The following is an 18,207-nucleotide window of genomic DNA, read 5'->3' as shown; positions in this document are numbered from 1 at the left end:
ACCAATGTAAGGGACATTCTTCTCACTGATCACCAATGTAAGGGACATTCTTCTCACTGATCACCAATGTAAGGGACATTCTTCTCACTGATCACCAATGTAAGGAACATTCTTCCCACTGATCACCAATGTAAGGAACATTCTTCCCACTGATCACCAATGTAAGGGACATTCTTCTCACTGATCACCAATGTAAGGGGCATTCTTCTCACTGATCACCAATGTAAGGGACATTCTTCTCACTGATCACCAATGTAAGGGACATTCTTCCCCCTGATCACCAATGTAAGGGACATTCTTCTCACTGATCACCAATGTAAGGGACATTCTTCTCACTGATCACCAATGTAAGGGACATTCTTTCCACTGATCACCAATGTAAGGGACATTCTTCTCACTGATCACCAATGTAAGGAACATTCTTCCCACTGATCACCAATGTAAGGAACATTCTTCTCACTGATCACCAATGTAAGGGACATTCTTCCCACTGATCACCAATGTAAGGGACATTCTTCCCACTGATCACCAATGTAAGGGACATTCTTCTCACTGATCACCAATGTAAGGAACATTCTTCCCACTGATCACCAATGTAAGGAACATTCTTCTCACTGATCACCAATGTAAGGGACATTCTTCCCACTGATCACCAATGTAAGGAACATTCTTCTCACTGATCACCAATGTAAGGGACATTCTTCCCACTGATCACCAATGTAAGGGACATTCTTCTCACTGATCACCAATGTAAGGGACATTCTTCTCACTGATCACCAATGTAAGGGACATTCTTCTCACTGATCACCAATGTAAGGGACATTCTTCTCACTGATCACCAATGTAAGGGACATTCTTCTCACTGATCACCAATGTAAGGGACATTCTTCTCACTGATCACCAATGTAAGGGACATTCTTCTCACTGATCACCAATGTAAGGAACATTCTTCCCACTGATCACCAATGTAAGGGACATTCTTCTCACTGATCACCAATACATTCTTCTCACTGATCACCAATGTAAGGAACATTCTTCCCACTGATCACCAATGTAAGGGACATTCTTCTCACTGATCACCAATGTAAGGGACATTCTTCTCACTGATCACCAATGTAAGGGACATTCGTCCCACTGATCACCAATGTAAGGGACATTCGTCCCACTGATCACCAATGTAAGGGACATTCTTCCCACTGATCACCAATGTAAGGGACATTCTTCTCACTGATCACCAATGTAAGGGACATTCTTCTCACTGATCACCAATGTAAGGGACATTCTTCCCACTGATCACCAATGTAAGGGACATTCTTCTCACTGATCACCAATGTAAGGGACATTCTTCTCACTGATCACCAATGTAAGGAACATTCTTCCCACTGATCACCAATGTAAGGAACATTCTTCCCACTGATCACCAATGTAAGGGACATTCTTCCCACTGATCACCAATGTAAGGGACATTCTTCCCACTGATCACCAATGTAAGGGACATTCTTCTCACTGATCACCAATGTAAGGGACATTCTTCTCACTGATCACCAATGTAAGGGACATTCTTCCCACTGATCACCAATGTAAGGGACATTCTTCTCACTGATCACCAATGTAAGGAACATTCTTCTCACTGATCACCAATGTAAGGAACATTCTTCTCACTGATCACCAATGTAAGGGACATTCTTCCCACTGATCACCAATGTAAGGGACATTCTTCCCACTGATCACCAATGTAAGGAACATTCTTCCCACTGATCACCAATGTAAGGAACATTCTTCTCACTGATCACCAATGTAAGGAACATTCTTCTCACTGATCACCAATGTAAGGAACATTCTTCCCACTGATCACCAATGTAAGGGACATTCTTCTCACTGATCACCAATGTAAGGGACATTCTTCTCACTGATCACCAATGTAAGGGACATTCTTCTCACTGATCACCAATGTAAGGGACATTCTTCTCACTGATCACCAATGTAAGGGACATTCTTCCCACTGATCACCAATGTAAGGGACATTCTTCCCACTGATCACCAATGTAAGGAACATTCTTCCCACTGATCACCAATGTAAGGAACATTCTTCTCACTGATCACCAATGTAAGGAACATTCTTCCCACTGATCACCAATGTAAGGGACATTCTTCCCACTGATCACCAATGTAAGGAACATTCTTCTCACTGATCACCAATGTAAGGGACATTCTTCTCACTGATCACCAATGTAAGGGACATTCTTCTCACTGATCACCAATGTAAGGAACATTCTTCCCACTGATCACCAATGTAAGGGACATTCTTCTCACTGATCACCAATGTAAGGGACATTCTTCTCACTGATCACCAATGTAAGGGACATTCTTCTCACTGATCACCAATGTAAGGAACATTCTTCCCACTGATCACCAATGTAAGGAACATTCTTCCCACTGATCACCAATGTAAGGGACATTCTTCTCACTGATCACCAATGTAAGGGGCATTCTTCTCACTGATCACCAATGTAAGGGACATTCTTCTCACTGATCACCAATGTAAGGGACATTCTTCCCCCTGATCACCAATGTAAGGGACATTCTTCTCACTGATCACCAATGTAAGGGACATTCTTCTCACTGATCACCAATGTAAGGGACATTCTTTCCACTGATCACCAATGTAAGGGACATTCTTCTCACTGATCACCAATGTAAGGAACATTCTTCCCACTGATCACCAATGTAAGGAACATTCTTCTCACTGATCACCAATGTAAGGGACATTCTTCCCACTGATCACCAATGTAAGGGACATTCTTCCCACTGATCACCAATGTAAGGGACATTCTTCTCACTGATCACCAATGTAAGGAACATTCTTCCCACTGATCACCAATGTAAGGAACATTCTTCTCACTGATCACCAATGTAAGGGACATTCTTCCCACTGATCACCAATGTAAGGAACATTCTTCTCACTGATCACCAATGTAAGGGACATTCTTCCCACTGATCACCAATGTAAGGGACATTCTTCTCACTGATCACCAATGTAAGGGACATTCTTCTCACTGATCACCAATGTAAGGGACATTCTTCTCACTGATCACCAATGTAAGGGACATTCTTCTCACTGATCACCAATGTAAGGGACATTCTTCTCACTGATCACCAATGTAAGGGACATTCTTCTCACTGATCACCAATGTAAGGGACATTCTTCTCACTGATCACCAATGTAAGGAACATTCTTCCCACTGATCACCAATGTAAGGGACATTCTTCTCACTGATCACCAATACATTCTTCCCACTGATCACCAATGTAAGGGACATTCTTCTCACTGATCACCAATGTAAGGGACATTCTTCTCACTGATCACCAATGTAAGGGACATTCGTCCCACTGATCACCAATGTAAGGGACATTCGTCCCACTGATCACCAATGTAAGGGACATTCTTCCCACTGATCACCAATGTAAGGGACATTCTTCTCACTGATCACCAATGTAAGGGACATTCTTCTCACTGATCACCAATGTAAGGGACATTCTTCCCACTGATCACCAATGTAAGGGACATTCTTCTCACTGATCACCAATGTAAGGGACATTCTTCTCACTGATCACCAATGTAAGGAACATTCTTCCCACTGATCACCAATGTAAGGAACATTCTTCCCACTGATCACCAATGTAAGGGACATTCTTCCCACTGATCACCAATGTAAGGGACATTCTTCCCACTGATCACCAATGTAAGGGACATTCTTCTCACTGATCACCAATGTAAGGGACATTCTTCTCACTGATCACCAATGTAAGGGACATTCTTCCCACTGATCACCAATGTAAGGGACATTCTTCTCACTGATCACCAATGTAAGGAACATTCTTCTCACTGATCACCAATGTAAGGAACATTCTTCTCACTGATCACCAATGTAAGGGACATTCTTCCCACTGATCACCAATGTAAGGGACATTCTTCCCACTGATCACCAATGTAAGGAACATTCTTCCCACTGATCACCAATGTAAGGAACATTCTTCTCACTGATCACCAATGTAAGGAACATTCTTCTCACTGATCACCAATGTTTATAGCACAAAAAATAAAAAGCGCCGAGGCGGTGAAGTATATTTCAGAGAACGCGTTTCATGCCGCGTTGGGATCATATTGTCAGATCTTGGAATGCCCATCATTCTGCAGCTCTAAACTTTAAAAGTTAAATCGGGCTTCAATGAAAATTCGGATCTTACCGACGATCGTTTGTCTGCGTCGGGCCCCTGCTGGCCTTGTAAACACGCCGCCAGCTTCTTGTGTGTGCTGTGAGAGACTTGCTTCACCAGCTCCAGCCGCTTCTCCACCTGCAGCAAAAACGGGGGAATGAACTTGCCATACTTTGGTTTCATTCATTCATTGGGGTAAGTGGATCGATCATTCATTCATACACATTCACCTATGGAGCGTTCATTCATAGACATAGTCCTATGGAGCGTTCATTCATAGGGAGAGTCCTATAGAGCGTTCATTCATAGGGATAGTCCTATAGAGCGTTCATTCATAGGGATAGTCCTATGGAGCGTTCATTCATAGGGAGAGTCCTATAGAGCGTTCATTCATAGGGAGAGTCCTATAGAGCGTTCATTCATAGGGAGAGTCCTATAGAGCGTTCATTCGTAGGGAGAGTCCTATAGAGCGTTCATTCATAGGGAGAGTCCTATAGAGCGTTCATTCATAGGGAGAGTCCTATAGAGCGTTCATTCATAGGGAGAGTCCTATAGAGCGTTCATTCATAGGGAGAGTCCTATAGAGCGTTCATTCATAGGGAGAGTCCTATAGAGCGTTCATTCATAGGGAGAGTCCTATAGAGCGTTCATTCATAGGGAGAGTCCTATAGAGCGTTCATTCGTAGGGAGAGTCCTATAGAGCGTTCATTCATAGGGAGAGTCCTATAGAGCGTTCATTCAAAGGGATAGTCCTATAGAGCGTTCATTCATAGGGAGAGTCCTATAGAGCATTCATTCATAGGGAGAGTCCTATAGAACGTTCATTCATAGGGAGAGTCCTATAGAGTGTTCATTCATAGGAAGAGTCCTATAGAGCGTTCATTCATAGGGAGAGTCCTATAGAGCGTTCATTCATAGGGAGAGTCCTATAGAGCGTTCATTCATAGGGAGAGCCCTATAGAGATTTCATTCATAGGGAGAGTCCTATAGAGCGTTCATTCATAGGGATAGTCCTATAGAGCGTTCATTCATATCATCCCGCTCTTCCACAATACTTCGATCACTTACCTGCAAAAGATCGTCACTCAGGACCTCGGTCTTCTCTGCCCTGAAAGACAAAGAAAATATGAATTAAAAATGTATAAAAAGATTTGAAATGTTTTATAATCCTAAACAAGGATCGACATGAAAGGATCGGTCTAAAGCCAGCCATAGATGGAGGGTTCAGCAGGGACCGGCCGACATTCGACCCATCTACGGGCAGGCTGGTTGTACAGAAGTCGATCCTGTTGGATCTTTTAAATACAATTCCTGCCTGGCTATAGCCGCTAGCAGCGATCATTGTGTTTTGCCGGCAAGGAACGCTCCCCATTGGGAGAACACAACGGGAGGGAATGGATGGATTGTGAGGAAAAGATGATCCGCACTCCGGTCGTGGCTCATCATGACCTTGTGGGTGGGCATGCTGGGATTTGTAGTTCCATTCCAGCTGCAGGGCCATTAATTGCGGCTTCAATCAGCTCCACCTAGAGGCTGAACTTTACACCGCGGGCAGGAAAATGCCTTTTTTCCAGGAATTGTTCCCGAGGAAAATCTTATCTGTTCACACCACATTCACATACAACGATCGATTCCCCCCCCCAGGAACCGATCTCCCCTTCCCCCGCCGGGTACCGATCTCCCCTCCCCCGCCGGGTACCGATCTCCCCTCCCCCGCCGGGTACCGATCTCCCCTCTGGATGAACACCGAACCTCACGTGTGGATCGGCATCTTCTATAACAAAAAGATTTCTCCACTTTACACCATCTGCACATAAAACTAATCACAAAACTGCAAAAGGCATTTTAGAAAACTTTCCCCCGAAATAAAAAATATTAATAATGGGGACCCAATGTCTTCAACTGTCAGGAACATCTGGCACAGACCCCCAGCACTCCTCCCTGCAGGACCGGCACAGCCCCCCAGCACTCCACCCTGCAGGACCGGCACAGACCCCCAGCACTCCACCCTGCAGGACCGGCACAGACCCCCAGCACTCCTCCCTGCAGGACCGGCACAGACCCCCAGCACTCTTCCCTGCAGGACCGGCACAGACCCCCAGCACTCCTCCCTGCAGGACCGGCACAGACCCCCAGAACTCCTCCCTGCAGGACCGGCACAGATCCCCAGAACTCCTCCCTGCAGGACCGGCACAGACCCCCAGCACTCCTCCCTGCAGGACCAACACAGACCCCCAGCACTCCTCCCTGCAGGACCAACACAGACCCCCAGCACTCCTCCCTGCAGGACCAACACAGACCCCCAGCACTCCTCCCTCCAGGACCAACACAGACCCCCAGCACTCCTCCCTCCAGGACCAACACAGACCCCCAGCACTCCTCCCTCCAGGACCAACACAGACCCCCAGCACTCCTCCCTCCAGGACCAACACAGACCCCCAGCACTCCTCCCTCCAGGACCAACACAGACCCCCAGCACTCCTCCCTCCAGGACCAACACAGACCCCCAGCACTCCTCCCTCCAGGACCAACACAGACCCCCAGCACTCCTCCCTCCAGGACCAACACAGACCCCCAGCACTCCTCCCTCCAGGACCAACACAGACCCCCAGCACTCCTCCCTCCAGGACCAACACAGACCCCCAGCACTCCTCCCTCCAGGACCAACACAGACCCCCAGCACTCCTCCCTGCAGGACCAACACAGACCCCCAGCACTCCTCCATGCAGGACCAACACAGACCCCCAGCACTCCTCCCTGCAGGACCAACACAGACCCCCAGCACTCCTCCCTCCAGGACCAACACAGACCCCCAGCACTCCTCCCTCCAGGACCAACACAGACCCCCAGCACTCCTCCCTGCAGGACCAACACAGACCCCCAGCACTCCTCCCTCCAGGACCAACACAGACCCCCAGCACTCCTCCCTCCAGGACCAACACAGACCCCCAGCACTCCTCCCTCCAGGACCAACACAGACCCCCAGCACTCCTCCCTCCAGGACCAACACAGACCCCCAGCACTCCTCCCTCCAGGACCAACACAGACCCCCAGCACTCCTCCCTGCAGGACCAACACAGACCCCCAGCACTCCTCCATGCAGGACCAACACAGACCCCCAGCACTCCTCCCTGCAGGACCAACACAGACCCCCAGCACTCCTCCCTGCAGGACCAACACAGACCCCCAGCACTCCTCCCTGCAGGACCAACACAGACCCCCAGCACTCCTCCCTCCAGAACCAACACAGACCCCCAGCACTCCTCCCTCCAGGACCAACACAGACCCCCAGCACTCCTCCCTCCAGGACCAACACAGACCCCCAGCACTCCTCCCTCCAGGACCAACACAGACCCCCAGCACTCATTCCTCCAGGGCTGGCACAGACCTTCTGCACTTTTCTCGCCCAAGCTTAGCTCCCTGCAGGGTCAGTGCAAACTCAGCATCTCTACCTTGAGGGCCCAGCACACACCCATCACTCCTACCTCCAGGGCTGACACACATTTAGGACTCTATCCTTTAGGGCCAGCTCTCCTCCCTTTGGGGCACGGCACAGACCCAGCTCTCCTCCCTCTGGGGCACGGCACATCCCCGGCTCTCCTCCCTCTGGGGCACGGCACATACCCGGCTCTCCTCCCTCTGGGGCACGGCACATACCCGGCTCTCCTCCCTCTAGGGCCGGCACACCCCCAGCACCCCTCTCTCTAGGGCCGGCACACCCCCAGCGCCCCTCCCTCTAGGGCCGGCACACACCGAGCGCCCCTCCCTCTAGGGCCGGCACACACCCAGCGCCCCTCCCTCTAGGGCCGGCACACCCCAGCGCCCCTCCCTCTAGGGCCGGCACACCCCCAGCGCCCCTCCCTCTAGGGCCGACACAGACCCAGCTCTCCTCCCTCTGGGGCCAGCACACACCCAGCACCCCTTGCTCCAGGTCTAGTCACGGATTTCTCCAAATGATTTCCCCTCTTTGTTTTTGACTACAAGCTTTTTGGCGACCCCGCAGACCAATTAAAAAGAAAGGTTCAGCTCAATCCCCCTCCCCACTGATACTTACCTTTTCCTGTGCTTCCTCAACGCTCTGCTTACCCTTCAAATTTCCAAGTCTTATCCAAGTGTAAAGGCTTACAAGAAGCTTACAAAGGGATAATGACCCCCCCCCCATGTGACTGTGGAGTGGCCAATCCCCATGCTTGAACCCAAACACTGCCCTCCCATATCCAGAATAATGAACAGTGCCCCCTCTGCCGGGGTTGGGCATGTCCTTCATCTAACATCTATATTGCATGCAAAAACCAAAAAAAAAATAAAAAAAAAGTTACACTAATGCACTTTGCATAAAAAAAAAAAATGTTACGTATAAAAAAACCTACTACAGATTCTCACCCCCGGTGAGTAGAGCCAGCACACAGCTGGTGAATGTAATAACAAAGACACCCAGGGTCAGCTACAGAGAGGAGCCCCGTCCTCCCGGACACCCCTGGGCCCTGGCCTAGTGCGACTATTTAAAAATCTTGCCACGGTTGGTAATTAGAGCAGATTATGAAATATCAGCGCTCTGCCGGCGGGAGCCGGGGTAATTCCTCTACCATGTCATGACAGCGGAGAGCGCTGCAGGCGGTTCCATATCACAGTCCAGCACGCTTCTTACGAATGTCTAAGTGGAGAGAAAAGAAAATAAAAAACATGTCTGCCCCGGGACACGGCAAGCGCTAGACGTACCGACACACAAAGGGGGAGACGAAACCCGCGAGAAGGAAGGATGGGAGGCCTGGACACACGTCCCTCCCCTGCCCCAAGGAGAAGGTAAAAAACGCATTAGTATATATTTAGGAGCGATCTGTTCGAATCACTGAGGGCAAAACTCAGGAAACGCATCGAGATTTACACAAGGAAGAAAAATGCGACTTTCACCTCTTCTGCAAGTCACATGGCCTGGCGGTGCAGGAGCTGTATGGAGATGGTCTTATCTAAAAGCATCAGTCCATTCACAACAAATATTTCAGTGTCTGGAAGATGCTGCAGGTCCAAAACCTTCCAAATGTTTTCTTATTTCTCCCGAGTGCTCCAGTGTCTGGATTTCTGTGGTTGTCCCGCACACAGAAGGCCAATGCCGGAAGTTCCTAGCTGGATTTTACATTATGGCGGGTGGGACAACACCTTGAGACAGGCGGTAACGACTAAAGCCTTCAAGGTCCATGGAACAACCAAACCATTTAAGGCAGGTGGAGACTCTAAGGCTTCCGAGATGGGCAGGACCACTGAAGGCCAGCAGGAAACCCCCAACACCTTTACAACAGGAACATTAAAAGCCTCCAAGGTCAGTGGAAACACCCAAACCAAGGGGGTAAACCTACAAACCAGGCAGGAACACCCAAACCAAGGGGGTGAACCTCCAAACCAGGCAGGAACAGCCAAACCAGGCAGGAACACCCAAACCAAGGGGGTGAACCTCCAAAACCAGGCAGGAACACCCAAACCAAGGGGGTGAACCTCCAAACCAGGCAGGAACACCCAAAGCCTCCAAGGTGGATGGAAACACCCAAAGCCTCCAAGGTCAGTGGAAACACCTAAACCAAGGGGGTGAACCTCCAAACCAGGCAGGAACACTCAAACCAAGGGGGTGAACCTCCAAACCAAGGGGGTGAACCTCCAAACCAGGCAGGAATACCCAAAGCCTCCAAGGTGGATGGAAACACCCAAACCAAGGGGGTGAACCTCCAAACCAGGCAGGAACACCCAAAGCCTCCAAGGTGGATGGAAACACCCAAAGCCTCCAAGGTGGATGGAAACACCCAAAGCCTCCAAGGTGGATGGAAACACCCAAAGCCTCCAAGGTGGATGGAAACACCCAAAGCCTCCAAGGTCAGTGGAAACACCCAAAGCCTCCAAGGTCAGTGGAAACACCCAAAGCCTCCAAGGTCAGTGGAAACACCCAAAGCCTCCAAGGTCAGTGGAAACACCCAAAGCCTCCAAGGTCAGTGGAAACACCCAAACCAAGGGGGTGAACCTCCATACCAGGCAGGAACACTCAAACCAAGGGGGTGAACCTCCAAACCAAGGGGGTGAACCTCCAAACCAAAGGGGTGAACCTCCAAACCAAAGGGGTGAACCTCCAAATCAGGCAGGAATACCCAAAGCATCCAAGGTGGATGGAAAGACCCAAACCAAGGGGGTGAACCTCCAAACCAGGCAGGTATACCCAAAGCCTCCAAGGTGGATGGAAAGACCCAAACCAAGGGGGGTGAACCTCCAAACCAAGGGGGGTGAACCTCCAAACCAAGGGGGGTGAACCTCCAAACCAAGGCAGGAATACCCAAAGCCTCCAAGGTGGATGGAAAGACCCAAACCAAGGGGGGTGAACCTCCAAACCAAGGGGGGTGAACCTCCAAACCAAGGGGGGTGAACCTCCAAACCAGGCAGGAATACCCAAAGCCTGCAAGGTGGATGGAAAGACCCAAAGCTTGCAAAAAAGGTAGATGGAAACCCCAAGCCTCCAAAGGTGGGTAGAAACACCCATCCAAGGTGGGGGGGGGGGATGTCAAGACCAGGCAGAATCAACCAAAGCCACCAAGGTGGATGGAAACGCTCAAATCCTCCAAGTAAGGCAGATGGAAACACCCATATCCTCTGGAAAAAAAGGTAAAATGGAAACACCCAAAGCCTCCAAGGTCTCCTTGCCCAGTGATGCCAATCAGTGCCCAGTGATGCCAATCAGTGATGCCTGTTGTCAGTGCCTCCTCTGTGATGCCAATCGGTGCCCATTAGTGATGCCTGTTGTCATTGCCTACTCTGTGATGCCAATGAGTACCCCTCAGTGCCTCCTCATCAGTGCCACTAATCAGTGCCCATTGGTGAAGAAAAAAAAAATTAACAGAATCCTAGGGATTTTTTCCCCCCCAAATTTTTTAAGCAAAAAAAAATGAAAACCCCCCAGGAAGTAATTACATATGACCAAAAGAAAGTTCTATTTGTGTGAATAAAATGATAAAAAATCTCCTATGTGTACAGAGTGTAGCACGACCGTGTAATTGTCATTCAAAGTGCGTGACCGCTGAAATCTGACGACTAGCCTGGGCAGGGGGGCAGGGGGGGGGGGTAAAAGTGTCCGGTATGGAAGGAGTTAAACTTGACCTTTTCTCCCGGATTTGACTTTTGGGGACAAGAAGATATGTATTTTTTTTGGGGGATGAAGGCGGAATCCGGTGTTTTTCTCCTCTGAAGCCGCGACCTAAAAATGCACGGCGGGAGACGCAGCGCAATGACACCCCGTCCCCCTCGGTTAGGTTCAGACGGAGCCGCGGCTGCCCCCCCCTTTTTCCCAGAATGCTTGGTTCTCCTGCGGGCAGAGCACGCTCACACAGTGAGGAGCCCCCCCCCCCCCCCGCACAGCGGACGCCTCTGCCTTCACGGCCGTCCGCACTGATTGCATGTGACAGGAGAGGCGAAGGAAGGATCGTTCGCTGGGATGGCGGAGGAGTTTCCTCCTACAGACGCAGCACACGATGGGGGGAGGGGGGGGGGAATATTCTGCGCTCGTCTCCCCGAAACAATTCACATCCAATTTAGAAAAGACGTGAAATCCGCAGACAGATAACAAAACGCGTTTATGCAAAGACGTCGTTTTATATACAAGTACCCGAAGGACGTCTTTTCCCATATTAAAATCCTCCTCCTTCTACAAAGTTACAATGTACAGTCTGATCGCTGGGGGGAGTAAACTGAGGAAATGGTAGCCTAAAAACAAAAACGCTATGTGTGGGGGAAATCTAACACTGCACATCACCCTGAACACACCATCCCCACCGTGAAACATGGTGGTGGCAGCATCATGTGGTGGGGATGCTTTTCTTCAGCAGGGAAGCTGGTCAGAGTTGATGGGAAGATGGATGGAGACAAATACAGGACAATCTTAGAAGAAAACCTGTTAGGGCTCTTTCACACGGAGCGGACCGTTTCGGGGTCCGCTCCGTGTGTCTCCGTCGGCTCAGCTGGGATCCCCGCTGAGCTGTCGGCGGATAGGGCGGTCCCCGCACACAGTGCAGGGACCGCCCTGTCTCAGCTCCGCTCTGCCCTATGGGGAACCGGATGCAGACGGACCGTCTGTCCGTCTGCATCAGTTCCGTTCCGCCGGACGGAAGAAAAATAGGGTTTTCTTCCGTCCGAAAACCGGATCCCGACGGACGCGGACGCTAGCGGATGCTCCATCCGCTAAAGGACGCGATCCCATAGGGATGTATTACAAGTCCGTTGACGGACTTGTAATAACGGACAGGCGGAGCGGACGTCTGAAAGGGGCCTTAGAGTCTGCAAAAGACTTGAGACCGGGGGGGGGGGGGTTCACCTTCCAGCAGGACAACGACCCTAAAGTACAGCCAGAGCTACAATGGAATGGTTTAGATCAAAGCCTATTCATGTGTTAGAATGGCCCAGTCACAGTCCAGACCTAAATCCCATTGAGAATCTGTGAACAAGACTTGAAAATTGCTGATCACAGACGCTCTCCATCCAATCTGACAGAGCTTGAGATATTTTACAGAGAAGAATGGGCAGAAATGTCCCTCTCTAGATGCAGGGCCGTCTTCATAGCATCATGGGCCCCCTGGGCAAGGGGGGGTGCAGAAGGGCACAGTACAGGAGGGGGAATGTAGAAGGGCACAGTACAGGGGGGGATGCAGAAGGGCACAGTACATGGGGGGGGGATGCAGAAGGGCACAGTACAGGGGGGAATGCAGAGGGGCACAGTACAGGGGGGAATATAGAAGGGCACAGTACAGGGGAAGATGCAGAAGGGCACAGTACAGGGGGGATGCAGAAGGGCACAGTACAGGGGGGATGCAGAAGGGCACAGAACAAGGGGGGGATGCAGAAGGGCACAGTACAGGGGGGGATGCAGAAGGGCACAGTACAGGGGGGATGCAGAAGGGCACAGTGCAGGGGGAATGCAGAAGGGCACAGTACAGGGGGGATGCAGAAGGGCACAGTACAGGGGGGATGCAGAAGGGCACAGTACAGGGGGGATGCAGAAGGGCACAGTACAGGGGGGATGCAGAAGGGCACTGTACAGGGGGATGCAGAAGGGCACAGTACATGGGGGAGTGCAGAAGGGCACAGTACAGGGGGGGGATGCAGAAGGGCACAGTACAGGAGGGGGGATGCAGAAGGGCACAGTACAGGAGGGGGGATGCAGGAGGGCACAGTACAGGAGGGGGGATGCAGGAGGGCACAGTACAGGAGGGGGGATGCAGAAGGGCACAGTACAGGGGAGTTTAGGAGGACACAGTACAGGGGGGGGGGGGTCAGGAGGGCACAGTATAGGTTCAGGGACGCTTTCCGGGACATGACAATATCGGGACAGTTTAGTAAAAAACATGACTATCCCAGCAAATCCGGGACAGTTGGCAAGTATGATGTAATGCAAGATTCTTGTGCCCCCTCCCATGTACCTGGGGCCCCTGGGCACTGCCCAAGAGTGCCTTTCCATTAAGATGGCCCTGTCTAGACAAGCAAAGCTGGTAGAGACATCTTCTTCATCAGTGACAACAATGCACAACGCCTGCGGGAAAGCGTGGGTTGGTCTCTTGAAGTCACCAAGGGCGCATCTAAGAGAGTGACAACGCAGAAGACCTATAAAGTAGACCGTGGCAGAGCGTTGTCACCGCAAAACAGGAGCTGCCTGAACGACGCGTTTCATGGAAGGATCACCAAGAGATTCAAAAAGATTTAAAACAACAACAACAACACATAAAAGATAATTACATTTGGTAATATTTGGTGGAGAGAAGAATGCGGCAACTGAAAGCTTCCTTTACATAAACGATATGAAAGGTTTGATCTCGGGGGTTCTAATGTATTTCTAATAACCCGGGATGGGCATAATAATAATAATAATTGTGGAGAATGCGCGGCGGGTGACAGTCTGGGTTCCCACTCTCTGGAAATGACACAAACACAACGCCGCCAAAATACAGCAAATGAACTTCAATTAATTACTGGGGGAAATCGCAGCCAAGCATTTTCATGGCAGCTCCCCGACTAATTACCGCGGCCCCAGAGCGGAGCGCTTTGTTGCCGAGAGTGTTTATTTCTGAACGTCTTTTTGTAATAACCCGAAGCGGCTGGAATAAGCAGCATGTTAGATAAGCCACCCAAACAAAGACACCAACACGAGGGCTTCGTTTTGTTGCCTTGACAGAGCCCATCCAACCACTGGAGACCAATGATGTCATCAAGACGCTTCATAGTCATGAGAATGCCGCCTCTCCGTTAATTAGAGACCAGTGACATCACCGAGATCCTTCACAGAGACCGAGGACGTCACCGAGATCCTTCACAGAGAGCGAGGACGTCACAGAGACCGAGGACGTCACCGAGATCCTTTTACAGAGACCGAGGACGTCACCGAGAACCTTCACAGAGACCGAGGACGTCACCGAGATCCTTCACAAAGACCGAGGACGTCACCAGAACCTTCACAGAGACCGAGGACGTCACAGAGACCGAGGACGTCACCGAGATCCTTTTACAGAGACAGTCACCGAGATCCTTCACAGAGAGCGAGGACGTCACCGAGATCCTTCACAGAGAGCGAGGACGTCACCGAGATCCTTCACAGAGAGCGAGGACGTCACCGAGATCCTTCACAGAGAGCGAGGACGTCACCGAGATCCTTCACAGAGAGCGAGGACGTCACCGAGATCCTTCACAGAGAGCGAGGACGTCACCGAGATCCTTCACAGAGAGCGAGGACGTCACCGAGATCCTTCACAGAGAGCGAGGACGTCACCGAGATCCTTCACAGAGAGCGAGGACGTCACCGAGATCCTTCACAGAGAGCGAGGACGTCACCGAGATCCTTCACAGAGAGCGAGGACGTCACCGAGATCCTTCACAGAGAGCGAGGACGTCACAGAGATCCTTCACAGAGACAGAGGACGTCACCGAGATCCTTCACAGAGACCGAGGACGTCACCGAGATCCTTCACAGAGACCGAGGACGTCACCGAGATCCTTCACAGAGAGCGAGGACGTCACCGAGATCCTTCACAGAGAGCGAGGACGTCAACGAGATCCTTCACAGAGACCGAGGACGTCACCGAGATCCTTCACAGAGACCGAGGACGTCACCGAGATCCTTCACAGAGACCAAGGACGTCACCGAGATCCTTCACAGAGAGCGAGGACGTCACGAGATCCTTCACAGAGAGCGAGGACGTCACCGAGATCCTTCACAGAGAGCGAGGACGTCACCGAGATCCTTCACAGAGAGCGAGGACGTCACCGAGATCCTTCACAGAGACCGAGGACGTCACCGAGATCCTTCACAGGGACCGAGGACGTCACCGAGATCCTTCACAGAGACCAGGGACATCACCGAGACCCTTCACAGAGACCAGGGACATCACCGAGACCCTTCACAGAGACCGGGGACATCACAAGACCCTTCACAGAGACTAGGGACATCACCGAGACCCTTCACAGAGACCAGGGACATCACCGAGACCCTTCACAGAGACATCACCCAGACCCTTCACAGAGACATCACCGAGACCCTTCACAGAGACATCACCGAGACCCTTCACAGAGACATCACCGAGACCCTTCACAGAGACATCACCGAGACCCTTCACAGAGACATCACCGAGACCCTTCACAGAGACATCACCGAGACCCTTCACAGAGACATCACCGAGACCCTTCACAAAGACCAGGGACATCACCGAGACCCTTCACAGAGACCAGGGACATCACCGAGACCCTTCACAGAGACCAGGGACATCACCGAGACCCTTCACAGAGACCAGGGACATCACCGAGACCCTTCACAGAGACCAGGGACATCACCGAGACCCTTCACAGAGACCAGGGACATCACCGAGACCCTTCACAGAGACCAGGGACATCACCGAGACCCTTCACAGAGACCAGGGACATCACCGAGACCCTTCACAGAGACCAGGGACATCACCGAGACCCTTCACAGAGACCAGGGACATCACCGAGACCCTTCACAGAGACCAGGGACATCACAGAGACCCTTCACAGAGACCAGGGACATCACCGAGACCCTTCACAGAGACCAGGGACATCACCGAGACCCTTTACAGAGACCGGGGGCATCACAGAGACTCTTCACAGACACCAGGGACGTCACTAAGATCCTTCATAGAGACCAGGGACGTCACCGAGATCCTTCATAGAGACCAGGGTCATCACAGAGAGCCTTCACATTGATAAGAACACACCCTATCCAATCACTAGAGACCAGTGACATCACAGAGACCCCTCATATTCATGAGAACACAGCCTATCCAATCACTAGAGACCAGTGACATCACAGAGACCCTTCATATTCATGAGAACTCGGGAGGTAGAACGGTTCCTGCACGCTTCTGCTGTGTAATAGGCTGGTTGGAGTCGCCCTTTAAATACAGCGCAATATTCTAATTGGATTTAATTGCATTAAGTCAAGTCCATCCCTCCCCCCGCCCACCCAGGAGACAACGGATGCGATTCATTGTCTGATCTGCCGGGCCATGCAGAAAACACACAGCTGTGTTCGGCCTTCTCAGCCGACTAAGCAAAAATTGCATTACCAAGCGGGACCGGCGATGAGTTTCTCAGAACGCGAGAACGCCACGTGACGCCATTCCTCCTCTGCTGGTGACGGTCTTCACGGTCCAGAGCAGAGCCGCCATTGGTGATCTCCCGTCTAACTGACCGCCAACCTACCGAGGTCCTCTTTATGGAGGGATCTAAAAGAAATACCTTTTTTTTTCACCCTCTTGCCAACTCATTCGTACCCTCGTTCAGCAGATCCCTCACTCGGTAGTAACCCCCCAGCTCTGCCGAGCCCTCACTCGGTAGTAACCCCCCAGCTCTGCCGAGCCCTCACTCGGTAGTAACCCCCCAGCTCTGCCGAGCCCTCACTCGGTAGTAACCCCCCAGCTCTGCCGAGCCCTCACTCGGTAGTAACCCCCCAGCTCTGCCGAGCCCTCACTCGGCAGTAACCCCCCAGCTCTGTCGAGCACTCACTCGGTAGTAACCCCCCAGCTCTGCTGAGCCCTCACTCGGTAGTAGCCCCCCAGCTCTGCCGAGCCCTCACTCGGTAGTAACCCCCCAGCTCTGCCGAGCCCTCACTCGGTAGTAACCCCCCAGCTCTGCCGAGCCCTCACTCGGAAGTAACCCCCCAGCTCTGCTGAGCCCTCACTCGGTAGTAACCCCCCAGCTCTGCCGAGCCCTCACTCAGTAGTAACCCCCTAGCTCTGCTGAGCCCTCACTCGGTAGTAACCCCCCAGCTCTACTGAGCCCTCACTCGGTAGTAACCCCCCAGCTCTGCGGAGCCCTCACTCAGTAGTAACCCCAGCTCTGCTGATTCTCTAGTTTGCTGATCCTCTTCTCTCTCTGATCCCCACTTACCTCCCGCTATATTGCTCCCACGCTGCAGTTGTCACCCTGTAACAGGAAGTGTCTAAAAAAGAACCTTAATGGCAGGATCACCAGAGATTGTTTTAATACAAAAACTGCAGATTTACGAAAAGACGGAAAATGAGTTCTGTAATGACATCATCATGTTACAGATTAGTTGGGATTTTCAGGCTTACATTTACTTTAAATACATTTTCATAATCGGCTTTACGGAAAACAGGTTTTAAAATTAAAAAAAAGGCACAAAAATGTACGGGTTGTGGGAGGTGATCGGAGTCAGAGACAAAAAGTTGTCACCAGTACAGGAAGTGAGGGGGAAGCCTTTATAGGGGTCACCAGTACAGGAAGTCAGGGGGAAGCCTTTATAGGGGTCACCAGTACAGGAAGTCAGGGGGAAGCCTTTATAGTGGTCACCAGTACAGGAAGTGAGGGGAAAGTCATTATAGTGGTCACTAGTACAGGAAGTGAGGGGGAAGCCTTTATAGTGGTTACCAGTACAGGAAGTGAGGGGGAAGCCTTTGTAGGGGTCACCAGTACAGGAAGTGAGGGGGAAGCCTTTATAGG

At 51.2% G+C, this 18,207-nt stretch overlaps 1 protein-coding gene across 5 annotated transcripts in view; it reads right to left on the bottom strand.

Annotated features, from left to right (window-relative positions):
- ARHGAP44 (Rho GTPase activating protein 44) overlaps positions 1 to 18,207 on the bottom strand; it is a 97,602-nt gene that overhangs the window by 54,584 nt on the left and 24,811 nt on the right. For all 5 annotated transcript variants that reach the window (XM_040331107.1, XM_040331108.1, XM_040331109.1 and 2 more), the window contains exons 2-3: positions 5,287 to 5,326; positions 4,249 to 4,356 (exon numbers count right to left, since the gene is read on the bottom strand). In XM_040331107.1, the coding sequence (XP_040187041.1) occupies positions 4,249 to 4,356; positions 5,287 to 5,326 (148 nt within the window). The remainder of the gene's footprint in view (positions 1 to 4,248; positions 4,357 to 5,286; positions 5,327 to 18,207) is intronic.

Source organism: Rana temporaria, chromosome 12 (assembly GCF_905171775.1).
Source record: "Rana temporaria chromosome 12, aRanTem1.1, whole genome shotgun sequence".
In the NCBI taxonomy this organism is placed as follows: Eukaryota; Metazoa; Chordata; class Amphibia; order Anura; family Ranidae; genus Rana; species Rana temporaria.
Note: the sequence above shows the minus strand (reverse complement) of the source record. Positions and strands in the feature narration are given on the sequence as shown.